The sequence below is a fragment of the Oxyura jamaicensis genome, chromosome Z, assembly GCF_011077185.1.
Source record: "Oxyura jamaicensis isolate SHBP4307 breed ruddy duck chromosome Z, BPBGC_Ojam_1.0, whole genome shotgun sequence".
Lineage (NCBI taxonomy): Eukaryota > Metazoa > Chordata > Aves > Anseriformes > Anatidae > Oxyura > Oxyura jamaicensis.
In genome coordinates this window covers 39,379,296-39,402,449 of record NC_048926.1, presented here as the reverse complement: position 1 = coordinate 39,402,449, position 23,154 = coordinate 39,379,296, and the positions used below count along the sequence as shown (strand labels likewise).

Here is a 23,154-nt window from a genome sequence, read left to right as displayed (position 1 = left end):
TCATTCATGACTCATTTATTTCCAATAAAATTTATTTAATAGATTCATATCCCAGCAACATAATAAAATATTTGAGCCATATAAAGAGATAGCCCAGGGTCTACAAAAGAACAGAGACAAAATTCTGGGCCTAATCAGCCCTACTTTACGTTCTGCAATTATGTAACACCTGAGTGGAAGACTGAGAGGATCATGAAAAATAAAAAGATTATCTGCAACCATCAACAGCCAAGAACAGCCAAGGCTGCAATTTATGACAATGCATGTTCTTTGGTATGATAGGTCTTCGTGCTTTCTTTATATGCATTTCAATGAAGTCCCTTGGGATGCGGAGGTGGGACACAGAGAAAAGTATTCCATATCAGGAAATCAGCACTTTCACTGGGGTAACCTAACAGTACCCTAACATAAAAGTAGTTTTTGAAAGTAATGACAAGGCTTTCTCTTCCTTATTTTTTCTTTAATGGGTAATTGATTGCAGGGAAAAATTACAGTTTAGTTTAGACATGCTATGTTTTGACAATTTTTTTGGTATATTAATGCACAAATACTCGTTATGGGAAACATGGTTCCTGATTTACTCGGCTCAGTTACATATATCATTGTATGATTGCTGTAAAGTTCAAGAACATGCAGATAGTTATTATTATTGCTCTTATACTCTAATGATTTTTTTTTTTAATGTAATGAGGGCTTTATAAGTATATATCCTTTTCACATTATGTTTTATATTTTTCTGTTGTTAAAAGCTTTATAAGAAATTCTTCATTTTTCTCAGATAGATATTTGTACCTCTCAAATAATTTATCTTCATTCTACATGGCCTTGAAGACAGTAACTTGCATTTATCACCTGTCACTCTGAAGGTTCCAAAACAAAGAAATAAAAATTTAATTAATTAAATAAATAAATAAAAACTTGAACAATGAAAAAAATATTTGTGAAATTTGCCCAAGACACAGCTGTGAACACTTAGTAATTACAGGAATGAGCTTAACCTTAATATCTACATTCTATCAGAAAGAGCAATGCAATTAATCTAATACTATACTAAAGTACTGGTTCAAGTCAGTGGCTTGCACCTAGAAAAATCAACTAGTGAATCACTGTTACCTTCTTTGTTCCCTCAAGTTCTCTTTGAAAATTTCTTAGTCAATTAATTAGTCTTGAATTTTCTGGTGAATATAAGATGAAAGCATTACAATTGAGAAGATACTGCTTCAGACCCTACCACTTTTCGTGATTATAATTCCAAACATAGTTTTGTAAAATATTGAGAGGTTAATAGATGTTTCTTAGCATCTTACTGTCAATGGGAATAATGACTGCTGATCAAACACGACATATTTGAACATATGAATTATGCAAGCAGCAACTTATTTTAGAGACCAGGAATTACTTTTTATTATTGTTATTATTATTTTATTTTTTTATCTTAAGATTTACAAGTACTAGAAATGGGAAAGATATCAGGGAACTAATGAAACAAATGATTTACTAGATTATTTTAATTTATATGAAGAAAATATAGATATGCTCAAATAAGTCCAATTCAAATGAATCTGCAGCTCTTTACAGTACTTTGTTCTTTCCTCCTGCCCATATATACATACATATATATATATGTATATGTATATATATATTGCGTCACAATATTATCCCCAAAATTGTCTACACCCCTGAGCACAGGGCTTTGATTGCCTTGACCAGCCTGAAAACATCTTTCTATGCAATTCTCCTCTGCAGCCTTTTTCCCAGCTCCTCAGGATTTGTCTCCCTTTACCCAAGATCAGCTGTAACAGAGGCAGGTCACAGCTCTGTAGGTTTTTGTAACATTGCCTGCCCCCACAGTAAACCCTGTCTCAAAATCTTCATGCACAACACTGGAGCTCTCCTCTCAGGACTGTGACCCTGTGTCTGTGGTCACTGTTCTCACTATGAAGTATGAAGTTGCCTGTCAAAATTGGGTGGGGAACAGTGACCCTGAAGCAGCTCAGAGGTGACTGAGGCCATTTCAGTTGAGATGAACAGGGCTAACCTGGAAGATCTGGCTCTGAGAGTTTTGTGGCCTCTGAATTTGCCCAGAAGGTGCTCCTGATCTGGTGCTATGCTCCAGATCAACAATGACTCTGCAACAGATAGGAGGATGACCGAAGGGAGATCCATAACACATGAGAGACCCCAGACACTTTGTCCTTCCCTGCCCTCTACACATGTTCCTATCACCCTTGCTGGCATGGTTGCAGCAGCGCAACCTCACAGTTAACACTATGACAATCAGGATCCTTATGCTACTCTCTGGGGAGGATAGCCTGAGTGTGAAGACAAAAACCTGCATGGGGGTCTTCAGGGTGCTTTCTTCCCCAGGTCTGCCAGTGGTACCTAGCTCTCTCTATAATGATGTATCAAAACCAATTCTGCCAAATAAATGATTGAAAGACTCACTGTGCATAACTGGGCATGAACAAGTAAATTTTCATTTGAAATAATGAGGTCACAGATAACAAAGAGCGCGACAGCAAATAGGTGATATAAATTGCTAGCTCAACTGCTAGCATGCTGAAGTCACAGTATGTCTGAATTTTCTGAAAACTGCCTGTTGCTGTAAGTCAGTTTTTACAATCACGACACAATCAGCCATCCAAACAAATTTATGACACTCAGCTGAAAAGCTGCTGCAGCAAAAATAACTTCAGAATTTAATTGCAATATAATGTCTACCTAGGAACTACTCTGTACCACATTCACAGAATACAAAGTTTGTCACCTTTCACACTTGATTTATCTACTGCCACCAAGCCCTGGGAGTAACTTCAAAAGACTCATCTGACAATTCCTGAATTTCAGACATTCCTGTGATAGCAGACTAGCAGTTGCAGTGTTGTTCTGCATTGCTTAAGAAAGTGTTTAAAAATACATCTCTGCCCACATTTAAAACATTAGAGATGCCTGCAAAGCCAAGGACATTCACTTTGAAGATTGTTTTCTGTGAAGATTGTTGAAGAGTGAAGACTCTTTACTTCATTTTATTAAACGTATCAAATTGGGAAAGAACAATTCACAAGTAAGCTCCAGTTACATTATGTTGCTTAGGCTCCATCTTCCTGGTCTTTGATTGTCTTCAAGGACAGAGAGCCTACGGTCTCTCCAGGAAACCTGTACCAATGCTTAAACATCCTTAGACACCTTTACCCTTCTGAGAATTACCTCCTCTCCTGACTTTCTGCATCTCCTCTATAAACTGTTTTCATGTATAGAAAGCTAGAAATAATATCTCTCCTCCATCTTCCTTCCTTATGGTTGAACAATTTCAGCTTTCTTTTACATGTCATGTACAACAGCTTCGCAGTCGGACTGCCACACTCACTCTAACACGCCCATGTACCTTTTTTCTGGGGAGCCCATAGCTGGACACAGTGGCAGATGTGGTCTCACAAATAGATTACTTCCCTTGACCCCCAGTGGCTACATTCCTAATGCAGCACAGGATGCAGCTGGCCCTCCTTGCTGCAAAGGCACACTGCTGAGGTTCCATTCAACATTGCTGTTTACAATGACCTTCAGTTGACACCATTATTTCTAGTATTGACAGAAAAATATCAAATGGGAAGGCAAGCATGAGCTGACAAGCTAATTTTAGCTAAAATGTGGTACTAGTAATCTGCTATCTCCAGAATGAGATCAGGAAGGTAGACAGCAAAAAACAGTTAGTGAAAATATTAGTCTGATTAGATAAACTTTCTGTAACAAACTGATATTAGTAACATGTCATTCTAAACTGTGTTTGTATTTTTTTCCTGTGCATGTGGTTCATAACCAGTATTAACATTTTCAATTTTTTATTTTTAATCTGCTTTATTTTACTTATAACAGAACTTGAATATTCATATTTTCAATATTTCTTGCAAAATTACTTCAAATTTTTATTTTTAAATAGCTAATTTCTATTAATGGAATTTGAAAAAAATCCAGAATCAGCAGAGACCTACTAATATGTAAGTAATCCAAACAAGTGGGATATAATAATAATTGTTGCTTTAAGCGTTATGTGTTTTAGCATTTATGTATTCACCAAGTATTCAGATTGCATATCAACTACCTGAATTAATTAAGGGTATCTCATTCCTTACTGATATTTTTTTTTTTTTTTTTTTTTTTGTACTGAACCAAGAGTGTTATGTTACACTTTGGCTTCCCAGTGAGCTTGAAAATGCACAGCAGGAAGCAAGTGTTTCAAAAACAGCTAATTTGAGTATCTAAGGAAGACCTCGGATTTGAGATTTAGAGTCATAGCCTATTACATCATGGAAGCATACAACAGGAAATACAGAAAACAAAACAAAACAAACAAACAAAAACTAAAATTTAAATGTAGCAGCTTTGAAATTGTAGGACCCTCATTTTAAAAATTTTTGGTTCCAACCTTTAGGAAACAAGCTAATGGGTTTGACAGAGACTGTTATTTCCAGAGAACATTGCCACAGCATTTTCTGAAAAGCTAATCTATAGTCAAGGGATATTATTTTTGAGCACACAAAAATAAAACATTAAAAAGCAACATAGCTATTTCCAAACTGGGATTTTTAATCTGTAAAAGACCTTTTTCTAGACTATACATATACATGTACCTTTAATAGGGTTTTTGCATGAGGATGAAATGCTATGGGAGAAGGGACATATGCCAGCCTAGTTCAGATGCTGTTGCAGTAGTAACTTTGCTTTTGCTAAAGCCAAGTTAAAGAGTATATCCCAGAACTGGATGGAGTCCAAATGCCACATCAGTCAAGCTTGAACCACAGTACTGGAGAAATCCTTCCTGACATGAAATGACCTCTGCCTTTCAGGCAGTAACTCCACCATTGACTTTCTTAGCACTAACAAGTGTTAAGAGTAGAACTGGGGTCTGGAAGGCCGTCACAATGAACCTAGTTACCAAGGTGTGAAGTAGTGCCATATTAAGTGATCACATGGATATTGAAATACATTCCACAAAACAAGCTTAAGGTGGAATACTTACTTTGCAGTTCCAAAGGACTAGGAGCATAAACTTCACCATGGTTTAGCAGTAACACAATATTATTTTGTGATTACATCAATGCAAACAGTCCTAGAACCACCATAAGTAATGAGGATATCCACATTCCTCAAAGGAAATGAAAAGGCATGTTTTTCCTATGCTATTCTGCTAATCAGTGTATTTGATATTTTTTTTTTTTTTTCTTCAGCTACTTCTATTTATTTAATAATCTTATGTAGCTTTTCATCCATTTCACTTTATGGTTAGAATGGACTTGAAGATTTGATATAAAAAAATTTACAGCATTACTTATGCACAAAACTATTTGCAGCAGTGATGTCTCAACACATGTCCAATTTTGAATGAAAACAACATAATGTACATTCTACATATCCTGGACTATTACAGTGTTTCTGCTTCAAGCTTCAGTCTCTGCTGTCTGACAAATAAGGGTCATACCTGTGAAAGTGTCTCCATTAATTCAGCTGTGTTCTAAATGTGTCCTAAATAAATTGATTGAAACAATTTCTGCTAAAACATTTTATGATTTTTGATAAATTTATGATAAATTTGTCATATCATTTGATGCACACAATTTGCTCAGTTTCAGTACTTACCTAAAGACTTCCTGTTGTTGTCATTTCCTTGGAAAACTGCAATATTGGGTGAATAAGCATTTCTTCTCAATTTTTCTAACTCTACAGACATCCATTTTATCAAGAGATTTTTCAGCAATGCCTGTGAATTTTTGAACATTAAATAAAACTGGCAATTTACACTACTTAAGGAAAAAAAAAAAAAGTAACCAAAAGAAAAAAAACTCACCCTTAAATGCTAGCAATAACAGTCAGCAGTGTATAAGCAGAAGCAATTCTCTGAACAATTTAATATTCTCATCTTGAATAAACTAAAGCTCCCACAGTTATCATTAACAAGAAACTGCATAGAATATTTTGGGTTTAATAGTTCAGATTTTTCTCTTTAAATTACTCTTAAATAATCACATACATCAAGATAATATAACCTGATCACATTTAATTCCCCACTAGAATATCTGTGTAAACCTTCCCTCCAATTCCCAAATTGAGTATGAAGCATCAAAATCACCTTTTTATTCCAGAGAAATGCATATTTTTCCTTATTTCTGTGTAATAGAGGTAGCATGCATACTTGAAGTTCAGTGTCTTAATAAGGACTATGTTATTGATTGTCCCCCACACTGAGTTTTAATATTTATTTGCTAATGAGACAATTTAGAAACACTGAAATTATTACAGTGTAAAGAAAATAAACCAACAAACAAAAAGAATATTTATATTGTGCAAATAGACAGGGATTGTGACATCCCAAAATTCTCTCTGAAGACTGATTGTTATTCACCTCTTGTTCATGTGAAGTCAGTTAAATCTGAAAGGTTTTGTAGGTAATTTAACAGAATTGTTATCTAGTCCCTTTAGGAGACACAAATGTAAAAGGACCATGATGCCTTTGGTTCTGATACTTTCTGTTTCATCACCAACCCATTTCCAGTTTATAGATCTAAGACTAGCATGGAAGGTCGATCAGGAGTCCCTCATGTTCCAGCTGGCATTTCTAGTAAGATGCCTGGAGACAAAAAATAAAGATGAAAAAGAAAGCAGCTAGGGAATTTTAGTCTAACTTCAATGGAGGAAAGGATGGAATAAATAATCTAAGAATTTGTATTGGAAGATGATGACTAAATATGATGAATACATCAATTAAACTATATGATTTCCAAATTGGACATAAGAAATTTTAAAAACAAAAGACTGCTACATCTGTCCTCTGTATTTGTAGTGGGTAAATATATATATATATATATATATATATATGTAAATCACACACCATAAATGCAGCAAGGACGATCCAGGAAGACAGCACAGAAAAAAATATTTCTGATCACTATAAAATACAGCTTATGGGGGTGATGGTTTAGGAACTTAAACAAACACCTGTGAGAAACAATGCATATTGAAGCATTGATGTGGTTCTGCCAGTAACACGATAGAACAAGAAATATTTTGGTGTCTCTTTTCATGATGTATTGCAGTTTATCCTATTCTCCCAGAAGAATGCAAGGCTAGGACCTCAAAAACTTGGCACCATATTATATTAAATATGAAGTTAGATTTGAATGGAATATTAAAAATAACACATATATATATATATTTTCCCAAGCATTATTAATTTGCAATCATATATTCAAAGTTACAATCATCACATCCAAAAGCAAAGGGATACCTTTAACTGCTGTTGAGCCCATCTCACTTGTATGGTGCACAATCTTGATGACTGTTTTACAAGCGAAGGAAGTTGACCTCTTCCATGGATGACTCAGTCACCAGACTATATGTGGCAAATTATATGTCCTCATTATTGCTATCATAACCTGTCACTACTACTGCTTTTTTGAGTACAGGCTAAGCAGCTCAATGTTGAAAAACTGCAGGGAGTGAAGCAGTTCAGAAAAAGAGTCAGGAGGGAGCTGGGCAGAGATGTAAATAAAATAAAAAATAGATTAATAATAATAATAATAATAATAAACAAGCAGTGATATTCTGCCTTGGTTGTAAAAAATCTTCACAGTTTTTATGTGATAACATAGAATGCGAAACCGGATTTAAAAAAAAAAAAAAGGAGAAAGAGGGAAAAAGAAAATGGAAATAGAGAAAGGAAATGGAAATAGGGAAAGGAAAAGGGAAAGAGGGAAGAGGGAAAAAAAGAGAAAAGGGAAGGGGAAAGGGGGGAGAGGAAGGGGATGGGGAAAGGGACGGGAAAAAAAAATAATAAAAAAAAACACAACAACCCACCAACCACTATTAATCAAATACATCCTCATTTCAAAGACACAACTATGTAGCTTGAAATAAAGGACCCAAAAGTTGAACAAGAGCATATTTGTAAGATGTCTTCTCTGATTTAGGAAACTTAGAAACTTCTATATAGAGTAATGGAAAAGTCAGTCTGAAAAGTTCTCAGAGGTAGAAGGTAGATTTGGTCTCTTTTTCCAGCTGTACGCAAAGATGTGCTTCAAGATGTTGTATGGGGAAACTGAAGTGTGATATTGCATTACAACACACCAGTGGCAAGATGCTGTGACGATTTAGTAAAACACAGATGAGGTTCCAAAACTGGCATCCTTCTGTAACAAGATAATGTGGCACATCCTCCATAAACTCTTAATTTTGATGGATCTGTATGTTATTACAACTGCCTTGTGTATCTACAAACAATAGCTGAAGAACAAGGGGTAACTGAAAGACAATGTTTTCACTCTATCACCTCCTCATTACGGTAAAATCAGCCTGATGTTTTTTTAAATTAAAGTACAATAACCTTGATATTGTCATCACTAAATTCCTTGACACTGCTAAAAGCACTTTGTCAGACTGCTTCATGTCATCATATTATTTGGGGGATGAAAGATATTTTTGATGAATCGATTTTATTCTATGCTTTATTATTATCATCGTTGACACAAATTTCGAGTGAGACCCAAGGGCATTTCTTTTTACACACTATAGCATAGTCTTGTTAGCAATTCAGGTGGAATAAAACCACTCAGCTTCCCTATGTGGTCCTGTGGCCTGAAATACTCACATGGCACCCCTTTAGACATACAGAACAGTACTTCAGAACAACATTAAAATCTTACATTGTTAATACAGTTTTCCACTAACACAGTAGTATTTGCAGCCTCTATTACTTTTGTACCTTGTAGCATTTTACTGTTATTTTTAAACCAATATTGTCTGTTCAGAACCAGAATTGTTTTTTCTGCCCTGTTAATACATCAAAAATGCTACTTACTATTTTTTAATCTCTGGAAGCAAGGCCATAAAGACATCTCTCCTGGAGCCAGAAATTAGGAAACTTGCATTTACTTTCTGATACCCAGGTCTGTTGCAGTGTTTCATACATTCTCCATTCTTGCAAAGGACAATAGGAGTTGTGGCCATTTGCCACATGTAAGTATTCAAATTTGAAAAGACTGAGCCCCAGAGGAAGCAGATACCATTTTCGAGTCAAATAATTAGGCAAGCAGGAAATGTGGAACTTGATTACTTCTCTGATGCCTCACCTTCTTCACTCTAGCCCACTAGCCATGCAGCATAGTAGAAGGCAAAAGTCAACTGTATTTTCTAAGATTAAAATAAAGATCGGGAATTATGGAAAGCACTGTAAAACTATATTGATGTGCAAGAGGATGAAAACCTATAGCTGTTGCAAGTCTCTTTAGTAAAGCCAGGCATTTTTGTACTTTTGTTGCTGCATAAAGATTGCAAATTTAATATTACCTTTTCTACTATTTTGAAAAGGACTCACACAGTGAGTACCTGGTTTAGAAGAATAAATTTTGCATTCAAACTGCCATTTCCAACCTGGAAATTTAAACTACTCTTTTACTCTTTCCTCTACAATATCTCAAAAGAGTGCAGATTCCTTCAAAACTGCATCACTTTGTCTACCTCTTCTACATGCAGACAGTCTCATAGTACCATGATTTCCACTGTAAAGGGAATAGGCTATTATTTTTGCTTTGATCTTTTATTTATTTATTTATTTTCCCCCTAATCAGGATATTATTTATTTTGGGGGAAATTATTTTGCTGTTACATCACTTACAAGGCAGAGGTTACCAACCTGAATCGTGTTCATGGAACTGATTAGCTTTGTTTCATCTTAGATCATGTAATAAAATAAAATAATAAAAATAGTACTCTATACCAAAAAAAAATAACAATACAAAACTACTAGTTTTGTTTATAAAATAATAGAAAGCATTACCAAATTCAACACTTCCTTCCTTTTTAGAAGAAATATTATCTGTCATTAACTCTTTACACATAAACATACCCAGCCACCAAGGGAGAAAATTTGGCTCATCTCACGTTTGTTGAGAAGCGTGACTTCAAGAAATAAGCAGCTTTGGGGAATATGCAACCCCCAAAAGGCATACTGTCACTTCTTCAGTCCCACTGGAAAAATGACTTCACTATACTGATATTATTTTTTTTGGAAAAAAAAGTGAAATACTAGAGTCACAGCTAACATCAGAGCAGCAGTAATGTAAGCATACCTCTTCGAAGGTGGCCTGAAGCCACACTGCAATACCCATTACTGCTTTGATTTGAAGTGCTAAATGAATTTCCTGATAACAAAGTAGAAGATTGCAAAGGCAGGGCAATATCTTAGTTCAGGACTCTCTTCTTCCAGCCTTAACTGATGAAACTGTTGGCACAGAAGCATAATACCCAAGAAAAAGCAGAAGTTTTCTCTTTGCTGGTTACATGGGTTTGGGGTTTCTAGGAAAAATAATGCACCCCAGGAAATCTGTGAATTAGAGACAAAAAAGTAACATCTATTACAACTGTAATAGGTATAACTACAATCTTTCTGTCAAGAAAAGAGAAATTGGTTCACAAATCATTCTTTTCTGGACAGAACTTATATGCATTCTCAAAACATCCATCTTTCATATCGTGTACTGCATCTCATCATACAAAGAGGTATATACAGTATTTGTTAATTTTCAAGAAAAATGTTACATTGAATGATATTTTCTATATGCTTATGTTTTAAGCAGCCTGATCCTAAGAGTGGAACTGTCATTACCTCCCAGAATGCATCAAATCCACCTGAAAGAAGCATAGGTAGTGGCTCATTAGTTATTACAATTCAAGTCAGTAAGCAGCTGAGTGCAAGGCACAGGTAAATTACTGCCCTCATTTTACTGTCAGTATGGTGCATATTACTTTCAGAAACACTTAATGTGCTAGCTCACTCATGATAGCAGTATGCATTAGGATTTGTTCCAAGTACCTCACTTTTTCATTTCAGAATGTGTAAGCTTTCCCTCTCACTTTGTTGATGTTTGAAAGGTGTATATGGTAAATTTACTGAAATGATAACCAGAATCAGTTCTTAAGCAGTGAAAAAATCAGAAACACCTACTGCCAACTAGATATCAGAGGACTGGCTAAGAGAAAAGCTAGCACTTCTATTTCTTAAGTGCATAGCACAATCTAGTACTACCATTTTGTGAATATAGCACACTAATTTACTTCAAAATTAATTTTAGAACCTAATTATCAAAAGTATCTTGCCTGAATCAATGGACTGTTCTGTCAGTCCAATAACATTTTTTTCAAACCCACAAGGGGGAAAAAATCAGTCCCTCAAAATAAAACTTCCTCCTCTTTTACTGTCACATTTTCTTAAAGTAGAGGTTTCAGAAGCATAAATATTTACTGTTTTACACAGAATACATTTCATTCTTTCATCATGCAGGGGAAACAGATAGTTCATTCAATTTACGCAACTAGATTTTTCAAAAGTGTCCTGAAATTAAATTATATTTGGTAACCAAATAGCAATGACATTTTAGCTGATTTAAACTGTTGAGCTGTGCAGTGTATCACCAAGTACCTACTAGTATTTCACCTGTGTTCCGAGTCTTTATTTGTTAAATATCTGTTTTATGGATACAGGGAAACTTGCCATAGTAGGAGAAATACTGGACACGCTTCTATTCTCCTACGCTTGTTTGTTTGTTTTAATGCATTACTAATTCCTTGGTTCAATGGCATATATCATAAGTAAATATGTCCCAAGCAGAAGTGCAACATCTGTAGCCTCTGCCATGGCACGGAGTGCTCTGAGTGAAATCTTCAATATGATATCATTTGTCAACTTTTAAAGAGCATATAAACTTGCTCTTCAACATAAAATGTCTGAAATGTTTGAATCCTATTTCAGCCAGGCTTCATTTCTTGTGAGGCCATCTCTTCTTCTGTCATATTCTGAGTTTTCTGACTCAAAAACTCTCATTCACCATAAAACAAACAGAAAAGTGACTACCAGAGCTTTTGGCAAATCTGATAGCTCTTGCGTCACACAATGGCACAAAGTGGAGTGGGGCTGCTTCCACTAGTATTAATTCTTCACTAAGAAAAAATAAATAATGAGAAGAATGAAGTTAACAAGACCTTAGCCAAACACACAAAGAAACAAGTTTGAGAACTCAAATAGAAGAATGGAAGCTGCACAGTCACTGCTGGAAAGACCCTTCAGAAACTAACCTGACCATATCGAAAGAATTATGGTTCCTCTCTCTAGCACAAAATCAGCCTCTCTGCACATGAGCTCCAGGCACTTCTTAATCCTCTTATTTCAGATGGGAAGGCATTAGACGGTGAGTTACCGTGCATCCTGAGACAACCACAAAATGTACCAGCATGGAATGTGCTACAGGAAATGTTTATTAGGAGAGAAAATGGGACAAGTGAAGGATGATCTGATGACAAAAGTCATAAAAATGCTCTCCGGTAATTTGCTTCAGTCTTAGATCAAATGTAATGTATGTAATAACTTCATATGTAATAACTTCTAGTATTCTGCATGCCTGTTAGAAATTTTAAAAATAAAATAATGAAATTAAATTTAAAAATGAAAGACAGAGATTATAAAACCATTCCTAAACATTCCTATTAGTGAAGTCGGTTAGAACAGAAACACATGCCTTAAAGAAAAGCATGGGCAGCAGAGTTGGACAGCTGCTGGGCCTGTCAGCATCTGCAATAGTTTAACTTAAATCATATCAGGCCAGAGACAAATCAACTGTCAGTTTGTGCAACTGAGCACTGCACGCCAGTACCACAAGATAGAATAAAATCATAGCCTGCCTGTTGAATAGCATATTTTATTAGTTATTTTAAATTGGTCTCTTTAAGGCAATCCCATTGACAGTTAGTGAGCAATATGAAGTAAGAATATCCACGTAATTCCAAGACACCAGTGTTTGTCTAAATCCATCGGTTTGAAACTACAGATTTTACACTTAAAATTATACACTTCTCTTTCAGAGGACATGAAATTAATTGAAAAGTTCTTGCTGCTTTCTATCAAGGTCCAGAGCATGGCACAGTGTTTTTTTCATGTGTAAAATAGGTAAAATTCTGCTATCTCTCATTCTTACAAATTCAGACAAAGCCATATTCTTAAATTCGATGATGTAATTTAGCTATTTGTTCTGATAAACAAAAGACTAAACTAAAGCATAGGAAAGACAAAGATACAATGATATTTCATATTCTTTTACTCCAAGTTACTTTACGTGATGTAAATAGAGTTTGGCAACCATAAGAAAAATAAATAAATAAATAAATAAAAATGTGCTATTACATATCAGTTTCTGCAGAGTTATTCTAGAACTGAGGGAACCCTAAGTAGAGAAAGGCTGAATTAAAAAGCATCTACTGAACATCTACTGAGACACAATATTACATTACCCCTTAAGACCACTTAATCCATTTGGAAAGTAAGCAATTAAAAATGAACTACATTGCATTTGCCATTCCAGTGATTGTGCATTTAAAGGAGCACCTTCATTTAGGGATAAAAAAATAAAAATAAAAATAAATGTTTATGTACTTTTATTTTTAATTTTGGAGAAAGACACACAAGAGAGAAGAATACAAATACCTTCTGATGAATTTATACATTAAAATAATCAAATTCCTGGAGGAAAAACAAGAAAATATTTATACTGCTTATTTGGTAATTTACTACTGCTATTATCATTCTCTTTATTTACTAGATCTTTGTAACAGAGAATTCACCCTGATTGGTTATCATATCTTTTGGGGAATTGGGACAATGGGGCCCTGTTCTTACATGAATCACTTGCTTTGAACACACTCCGTAATAAAAGACAAAGGTAAAAAGTATATATCGGAATCACCATTTTAAGCTGATTGTGCATTTCCCTCTCTAATCAACAAGCTCTGCTCATCAGCTCAGGAACATGCCAGGATCCTATCTCTTTTGCTGTGGTCTCCCACACCCCACATACCCCTCCATGCAGACACTGCTTATGTCTGGTTATTTGCTCCCCTCTTTTTCACTCTGCAGTGTCCACTCCCTGACTGCCCCTGAAGGGTTATAGCAGTAGCTTCAGAAAATCATTTTCAGACAGCTCTTTTAATAATTAATCATGATGTTCACCCTTAAAACATGTGCAATGAAGAGAAACCATACACAGGGGGCAACATTTGTCTGCCAAAAAATAAATGTTGCAGACTTTATGATATTGAGAATGTTAATAAAATTCCCTATATATGTTCTCATTCCCCCCCCCCCCACCCCCCCCCCCCCAAAAAAAAAAAGAAAAAAAAAATGTTTTCCTAAATGTATCTGACTTGTCAAGTGTGGTTATTTTAATGTGTGCTTCTGGTGCAGGGCGGGGTGGGGAGGTGGGGGTGGTAAGCTGGAGGGAAGCATTTTAAAGGGAATCATACTGCTTTCTGATTTGTTCTGTGTTATACTTCGGTTGTATTTTGATTTTCCAGCAATCTAAGTTTTGTCATCTATTCTTTGGAGCTGTTCACAAAGTACTTCCAGGAAGCCATACACCTTTCTTGGAAACCAATATTTTTCTGTGCTAGTCCATTCCTCTCATTATGTGATAAATACTTGCTATAAGACACAGCGTGGTCACTTGTGCACTACATAACCATACGTTCAATACTACTTGCACTACCATGCAAATATATTGCATTAGTAAGGAGTGACCTAGTTTCAAATCTATCCATACAAAATCAAGTGGTTACATCAAATGTTACATTCCAATACACTGCGAGAGTAGCCATGTTTTACCTGGCTGCATATTAAAGCCAAACTATCAAGATGAAAGAAATTATTAGTGGCCTGAATCCAGCATTTTAAAATATATCTGCATTACAGGTACAGAAGCCCAAAGGAACCTAAACCTATTGTTTAAATTTTCATTGTATAACTCAATTATTAAGAAGTTCCAAGAACAAAGAAGACACATCAACTTAATGTTACGTTTTCCTCTAAAAGTTGATGCATGATATTTTGTATTCCATTACAAATTCCTCTAGATTAAAGGATTCAGTGGGATCTGGAGTAGTAGTAATATTTCATGTGCCACAATTAGGATCCCTACATTGTCTATAATGGGGGGGGCCCCCCCCCCCCCCCAATTCTCAAACAATAACCTTTTAGGAAAGCACCTTCAAAACTGTGTCACTTGGCTTAAACAAACAAAATAATTGTCGGAAAGTTTCACAGAACACTGTCTGCACTGTCAGTCTTTGGCTGACCCTACTCCTAAATACAGCTTTCTACACACCAGGATAATCTTTGTCCACTAACATACAGTTCCATTTACAAGTTGGTCTGAGTAGCACTGGCTGTTTCTTGGGGAGCAAATAACCCCAAAGAACGGACAGCAGAAGACTACCCACAAAGGAACACGCCTTAGAAAGGGACTCCTTCCCCTTCCCTAGAAGTTCATGGCTTGATGTTTTTAAGACAAGGCAAACGGAAACATGGATGATATCCATCATTACTTACTCCCTTTTAATCCCTCTCCCAAACCTTTTTCAAGGGACAAAGATGCTGCGCTGGAGTACAGAAACGCAATTTTGGGATCTTCAGGTAGTCGCAAGGGGTTGTAAAGGTAGCAGGGGAAGTAATTAATAGGAAAGTTGGAACTATTTCTGCATTAACTTTCCAGCAGCTGCGACGGCGGTCCTCCGGGCAGATGCTAGGCGGCGGGCACCGATTTTCAAAGCGGGGTGTCACCGTACCTTAAGAAGCCTGACGGACGGGAGGAAGGCAGCATGGCACAGCTTCCGGATGGTCCAGTTGAGCGGCCGGGGAGCGTCGGTCTGATTCATGACCCCTCGCGGACCCCGCCGGGAGATGAGCCGCAGAGCTGGCAGCGCCCGCCCGCCGCCCGGCTTGGGGGCATCCCCCGGGCAGGGCGCGCCGGGCGCGGGCAGAGGGCTGGGCTGGGCTGGGCGAGCCGCTCCGCCGAGCCTCCTTAAGAGAGCAGCGGGCTCCTGCGTGGGAACAGCAGTGCTCATGCATACCAAATGCGGAGGGATGGAGGCGATCGGCCCGCCGCTCGGGGCAGGCTGCGCTGGCTGAGCGGAAAGGGGCAGCCCGCATAAAAAAAGAGGCTGCAGTGCGAGCTGCTGCTGCTGCTGCTGCCGCTCCCGCTCTCTCCCTCCTGCCCTCCTCAGAGAGCAGCCGGGTTAGGCTCTCCCGGGCAAGCTCAGCCATCCGCCTCGCTCCTCCGCTTGCTTCCCTGGGCGAAAAGCAGAGCAGAAAGAGAGAATTTAAATGAAGTGAGCGGAGGGGTGCTTGCACTTTCTTCCCCAAAGCATTGCCAGGAGAGGTAAACCGGCATGAGGGGAGGGGCCAGCTATCAGACGGCAAAGATTGAAAAGGGAAAAAAATTAATTCACTCTTGATTTACTGATATTATGGACCTAGGAAGCATAGTTTCATTGACCCGGCACAGTATTGGCGAGTGACAGCATTTAGAAGCTGTGCTATGACAGTTAGAGTGCTAGAGTGCTAGCATGTAGGAAAAAAAAAAAAAAAAAAAAAAAAAAAAAAGCAAACCTTCAGAATTCAGGTCAGCTTAATAACTAAATTGATGTGCAGAATATTTCTTTTTAAAGATATGCAAACACATGAGGTTGTAATGCTGAGGCATTAACACACAGTAAAGCACACCTCTGGGTGGTAACAGGCTTTCCCAGCTAATGAAGATATTAATTCATCATGCTGCTAGCCAAATGCTAGCTAAAGGAGAAATACTCTTCCCCCACATTTTTTTTTTCTTTGGGGGGGGGGGAGGGGAGAAGATTACATGAAGCAAGTATTACAACATCCTGTAAAGCATTGAAAGCACTGCCAATATTTTATTTTGCCAGTAATGACCAATATTTCCTCTGATTATGAAGGAAAACAACCACTTCTCAGGAGAGTTTTAAATCTCTTATACCTCAGGTTAGAAGACATGAATTTAGTTTACTTGGCTACATTTCACTGATCTGTAATTTTCATGTACTATATTACTCCCCATTGTACATGTATTTTGTACACTATTTATAATTTATTTTTATTATGGTGACAGTGTTCATCAAACTGGCTGACATGAAACAATAATTCTGGTTCAATTTTTAAAGTTTGTTTAAAGGCAAACAACTCTGGGGAGAACAGGTAAAATCAGTACGTCTGTTAATACTATCAGATCCTCCAAGGTAAATGGATGGTCCTAAAAACATCAAAATTACCCCAGTAGAAGAGGGTGCGGATTGATGTTTACAACACAGTTTTCTCCTCCAGAGGAAGTCTTGCCCTTATTCACAGATCAATATTCTCTAAACCCAAGGGTATTGGAGTCCATGCAGAAGGAGCCCATGTACTTTGAAGTGGAAGTGCAATACCTTTATGCTTCTTTCAACATACACATACCAGCCAGCTCCACCTAACTGCACTCTCTCAAGAACTCTTTGAATGTTATTTCACCTCAGAGTCTTTTGCTCAGGAAAGACCAGCCCAAAACATGGTGCAAGGCTGACTGTGTTCCAGAGGAGATCTCTCACCCATTCCACCCCACTGTACCTCTCAAAACTACAAAACTTCAAATCTTGAGACATCCATGGAACAGAAAGGGTTCCATCAATAATTCCAGCAATATAAAATAAACCAGCAATAAGTCCCTTCTGACAAAGCCTGTGCCAATGCAGATGAATTTCTGGTTATGAATGGGCAGCTAGTTTAAATTACACATATTTAAGTGCCTTCTCACTTGAGCTCTCTGAATCTATTTGTTTTATAAACGGAGCAAAAAACATGCTGTTGACAATGAAATCAAACATGATAAGGTACATTATTTTCTAAAACTACTCTTCTAAGGCACTTTTGAATCCACTAAGGAGGCAAATTTAAGAGGTAGAAAAAAATATTCCTGACCTTAAATAGCAAACCCCTTCAAATGTATGCAACATGACAAATTTTCTCTGTTTGAAAGGAATTAATATTCAATGATTAAGCTTTGGGGGTTTGCAAATCAGAAACAAGTACTCCCAACACTCCCAAACCTATGCCTTCCTCCCCCGGCCCCGTTGCCGGCGTGCCCCCCCCCGGGGGGGGGGGCCCCCCAGCCATACTGATAACTTTCCTTTACCCTTGAAGATCAGTAAAGAATTTCTTGGTAAGGACACCAGACTCAACTCTGCCTTGACCCTTTCACAACTGTTTTGCATTAGGTATCTGTTATAAATCAAAATGTTCGGCCTGTATGCTAGGAACAAAGAAGGTGGAGAAATCATAGCATGCCATTCTTTTCAGTAAGTACAGTAACAAATCTCTGAGGAGGCTAGAGAGTTAAAGACAATAAAGAAACATAACAGATAGCTTTAATAAACTAAAAATAGTGAGCCTGATGTGTCTTAGCTTCCACAGAGATTCCTGTCTTTGAGATGGAGCTCTGCCATTGCCTTCTTATGCAAACAGTACCTTAGGGACAGAGCTTTTATGTGCTGCAGTGCTTAATACACACCAACATTCTTTCACAGGCCTATTTTCCATGGCCTTCTTGTGTTCTAATAATTTGTATTTGTAGAAAGCAAGTGAAAGAATGTTGACTTCTCTTGGTGACAGTTAGGAAGTGTTGACAAACAGGACAGTACCATGACATGGGAGGTTCATTTCCACCACAAAGTCCCTGGGTGACTTGGATAGATCATTTAAACACTACTTGGCTTTAATTTCAATTCATTTTAACTTTAATGTACATGTCTTACCTACAAGGTACACTGCAGTCACTTTGAGGCTCTTAAGTGTAAATTTGAAAAAAAGCCGAGCAAGATTCCTTTGTCTTGGCAGCAGCCAAGATTCCTGTCATCTAACATAATAATAATGCTACATTTAGAAAGCTCTGATACAGTAAACTTCAACACCTCTGGGAATGCTAGAGAAAAAAAAAAAAAAAATAGCTGAGGAGCCTTAAAACACTCTCAGCACACCAGTAGCATTCAACATTTTCAACCTGAGAGCAAGCACTTGTAAAAAAGATGTTATGGACAACAAATTTCTTAACCCAGCCACTAGCCTACTTTTATGTCAGCACAAGAAATGCAGCAGTCTTTCTTATATACCTCAAGAGAAGTTGTTCTTGTTATTCTTACCTGTACTTAAGAGTCCAGGAAAGTTTTTGTGTCCTGCTCTGTTAATAATTCCCTTACAAAATATGAGATGCAATCTAGCTTTGGACAAACATCAGGTGTAGGCAGGTAAATTGTCCTGTGATGCTACACATGGTTTTCCTGTGTATACCAACAGAAGTAAGAAGAAAAATACATCTTCACAGTGCAGTCATACAGACACATTGCTAAGGCTTCCTTGCTCTCAGAGCATCTTTCCTGCTTCCCTGAAGGCTTGCACGGCCCAGCAGAGTAGCAAATATGGGAGAAAATAGAGCTACCCTTATGTCTTTTTGCTTGTAGAACTCATCATGGAAGTACTACAAAGACAGTCTAGGGCAAAGGTGATAGTTCTTCATAACATACTTTGCTCATGTGAGTTTATGTTTATGGAGGAAATGGCAAGATGGCAATAGAAGTATTTCAGAAGCTTTGCAGGTCTGTAAATTAAACATTAATGAAGACTATGACAATAAACAATAGTGTAAACCTATAATATTAATAGTGTTTTGTTTTGTTTTCCAACACATGCACTTTTCTATTTATTTATCTTCATTGTGCATAATTTCTTGCAAAAATCATAGAATACAAAAGTTAATGTATGTTAGAAAATTTGGATAAACTATACTTAATTTTATGCCCATCATTACATCTTAATGGGCACAGATGTTTTTGTAGCTTAAATCAACTGAGTAATTAATTCATAAAATTTCTTCATTGCTTTCCATCTTTTCTATTCACAGCATGCCTGAGGAGATTTTTTTTCTGCTGTTATCATTGCTGAGGTATTTCATAGATCTTCTGTCATATGCTCATATCCATTAGTCCTTCTCCTCCAGACACAGATAGTGTTAACGTAATGTTTATACACTTATTAAATGTTAATTAAATAATTTATCCTAGGTACAGGCAACTCTGTTTCAAGCACATACATAAATGATACTGGATGTAGCTATAAATTACATCTTTAGGCAACTGGCTGAACAGCTAGAATAAAGGATATTCTTTCTGGATTGTTATGCTTACGTGTGTGTAATGAAGCCAAAGATGATGAAACTGTTTTATTTGCCTATTCACTGCTACCTTAAGGTCACCTTTAACTGATCCACATGTGGCTTTTGCCTGGGAAAGTACCTGACTGAGCTACCACAAGAGATCTCAGGGACACTGTAGCACACAGCCACTGCAGAGAAGCAGGGGAACTGTAAAACAGCAAGTGGTCTGAGCAGTGCAGACACACCCAGTGCTCCTTACAGAGATGTTTATTTTCCCAGACACCCTGTTAGACTGCTTACAGTTCCAAAATGAGCAAGTGGAAGTGTAGATACAGTCTCTGCATGCAGAAATTGAAGTTTCAGTCAACACCATGCAAACAGACTTTGCCATTCTCTGTGGTTTCACTTCTGTAGCTACTGGCAGAGAGTCCTGGTGATTTGCACCATTTTAGCTTCAGTTGCTCTTTGAGTACTTAAAAATCTGCCTACCCTTAATTCTTGAATCTGTATCCAAGAACGGTATGTTTCACCACACATTCTTCTTTAATTGCAGCCTGCAGAGTTTATCTTTGAAATGGATTAAAACACTTAGGCATCTAACACTCTTTTGGGGACTAGAAATGTTAGTGGTTGATTGTTACTTAGAAACAAATGCTGTATTTTAAATTACAATCTTTCTAATTTTAGATTGACTTTCAAGTGTAGGCAAGCTGTTAGTATTCCAATGTCTACAGCATACAACAGAAATTAGGCTGCTCAATTTACAGATTTCTGTTTATGGTAAAAGTTTCTCTCCGACTTAGCCATCATGTTGCAATCTGTATTGTTTAACTTTGTGTTATGACTTTCCCAGTTTTGACCTGTAACCTCATTTTCTCTATCATTTCTAGCTCAGATAACAAGTTTATTAAGCATATCAGCGAAATATTTCACAGTAGATAAATGGGAAACATTTTCTAGTCTTGATTATCTTGTTGAATACAGAACAAGTATGAAATTTCTTGGAAGGAAGCAATTTACGCTGCCCAATAAGCATTCCATCAAGAACCCAATATAACAACAATCTTGCAATAGGACACTTCTCTTTGTTTCCTATAGACTGATATATTGTATGTTAGGGCATTTCTCACCTCAAAACTTAGTTCTTTAGAATGGTAAAATACATTTGCATCTTTTCAACATTGTGGAGAATCACAAAAATTTCTAATGCCTTCTGCTATGAAGCTATGAAGAACAAGAAAATCAAGCAATATTTTCCATGCGTATTGCATACCTGCAGGCATCCTACATACCAGCTTTACTTTTCTCCCAGAAGCAAAGGCTTTACCTGTTGTGGTTTAACCCGGCTGGCAGCTAAACACCACACAGCCGTTCGCTCACCCTCCCCCCTCCCTCTCTGGGATGGGGGAGAGAAACGGGAAAGTGAAGCCTGTGGGTTGAGATAAAGGCAGTTTATTAAGATAGAAAATAATAATGATAATAATAATAATAATATGTACAAACAAGTGATGCACAATGCAATTGCTCACCACCCGCTGACCGATGCCCAGCCCAACCCCGAGCAGCCGGCCCCCCCAGCCCGGCTAGCCACCCCTATATATTGTTTAGCATGACGTCAGATGGTATGGAATACCCCTTTGGCCAGTTGGGGTCAGCTGTCCTGGGTTTGTCCCCTCCCAGCCTGCCCGCTGGCAGGACAGAGCGAGGAGCTGAAAAGTCCTTGGCATAGTGTAAGCAGTGCTCTCCAGCAATTAAAACATCAGCATGTTATCAGCACTCTTCTCATCCTAATCCAAAACATAGCACCCTACCAGCTACTAGGAGGAAAAATAACTGTCCTAACTGAAACCAGGACATTACCCTACAGCAAACGTCATCTCTGATGATAAGCTTCCTGCAACTTCTTGGCTCGTACTTGCAGGATTGAGCACATTTGGTACCTCATTACTTGCCTGCTTTCTTGAAGATTCCTTTCCAACATTGTCTTCAGTGTTCATCAGTGCACAGAGCTATTCCTCTGCTGTCTTTAACACTTCCTTCATCTGCTTAGCTAGCTGCCTAGCAGTATTCATATTGGTTTGCAAAGGTAATCTGGCCACCCAGTGCTCATGGCCAAGAGTGTCTGTGCATGGATGGCTGAGTCACCAAAACTGAAAAGACCATACCTGACCACCCACACATCTGAAATGAAACACCACAGTAATAGAAGGCCCAGGACAAATGAACACAGCAGACAGCACCACAGATGCATCTGCTGATCCGATTATCAAATAAATTGAACACAAACAGGTGTACTGCTATCAACTAACAGCAAACATCCCTTGGTAATCCCTAAAATAACTCTTATTATGTAGGAGTTATTAAATAACTAACAGTATACTTGACATTTTATTAGGAAATTCACCACAGAAATTCAGGGTCACTGGTCACAAATGTCACTGTAAAATAAAGCTTGCTCAAGAATTATAAGTATTTTTTTCCTCACACATTCTGAACACCAATGTCTTCCGCCAGGGTCAGGAAGATGACTGTCTTACAAGGGTTCTAATTCTCTACATACCCTGTGCAAACGGTGTATTTCATTAAAAAACAAAACAAAACAACAAAAACAAAAACAAAACCAACCAACAAACAAACAAACAAAAACACAAGGAGCAGTGTAAGATTTGGTTCTTTATGAAATTAAACAAAATGGGAACAACTGAAGCTCATCCAAGATGTGAAACAACAGTATTATTCAAAATCATTTTTCCTAAATAACTTGAAAACACTCCTGTGTATTCCTGTTGATGAAAGTCAATTTCAAAACCGACTTCCTTAATCAAGTCTGTTTTTAGCACGTTATATGTTTGATTTTGATTTATTCTTAAAGTCATATACCAATTCATATATTCTTTTTATACCCTGGGCTCACATGTGCACAATTTTACACCTACATTTGCATTGAGACAATTGTAAGCACATGTGTAATTGGACAGCAGCAAACTCTACATGGTAAGATACAGGTGTTTACCACAATGTCTGTTGCATTTGTTATGTATTCATTGGCACTCCTATAAAAAAAAAAAAAAAAAAAAAAACAAAGAAACAA

At 37.3% G+C, this 23,154-nt stretch overlaps 1 protein-coding gene and 1 long non-coding RNA gene across 7 annotated transcripts in view; one reads left to right on the top strand and one right to left on the bottom strand.

The window, feature by feature from the left end:
• The window catches only part of LOC118155701, a 207,274-nt gene extending 194,853 nt beyond the window's left edge, over positions 1–12,421 (top strand). The window contains exon 3 of the long non-coding RNA XR_004745975.1: positions 12,387–12,421. This is a non-coding gene — a long non-coding RNA (uncharacterized LOC118155701). The remainder of the gene's footprint in view (positions 1–12,386) is intronic.
• Positions 1–23,154, bottom strand: part of TRPM3 (transient receptor potential cation channel subfamily M member 3) — a 466,535-nt gene that overhangs the window by 274,573 nt on the left and 168,808 nt on the right. The window contains exon 1 of one of the 6 annotated variants that reach the window (XM_035309096.1): positions 15,655–16,221. The exons of 3 other annotated variants lie outside the window; for them this stretch is intronic. In XM_035309096.1, the coding sequence (XP_035164987.1) occupies positions 15,655–15,933 (279 nt within the window). In that variant the 5' untranslated portion in view covers positions 15,934–16,221. Of the gene's footprint in view, positions 1–15,654; positions 16,222–23,154 lie in introns of those variants that run through there. 2 more of the 6 variants (XM_035309091.1, XM_035309093.1) reach the window with 2 other exon arrangements.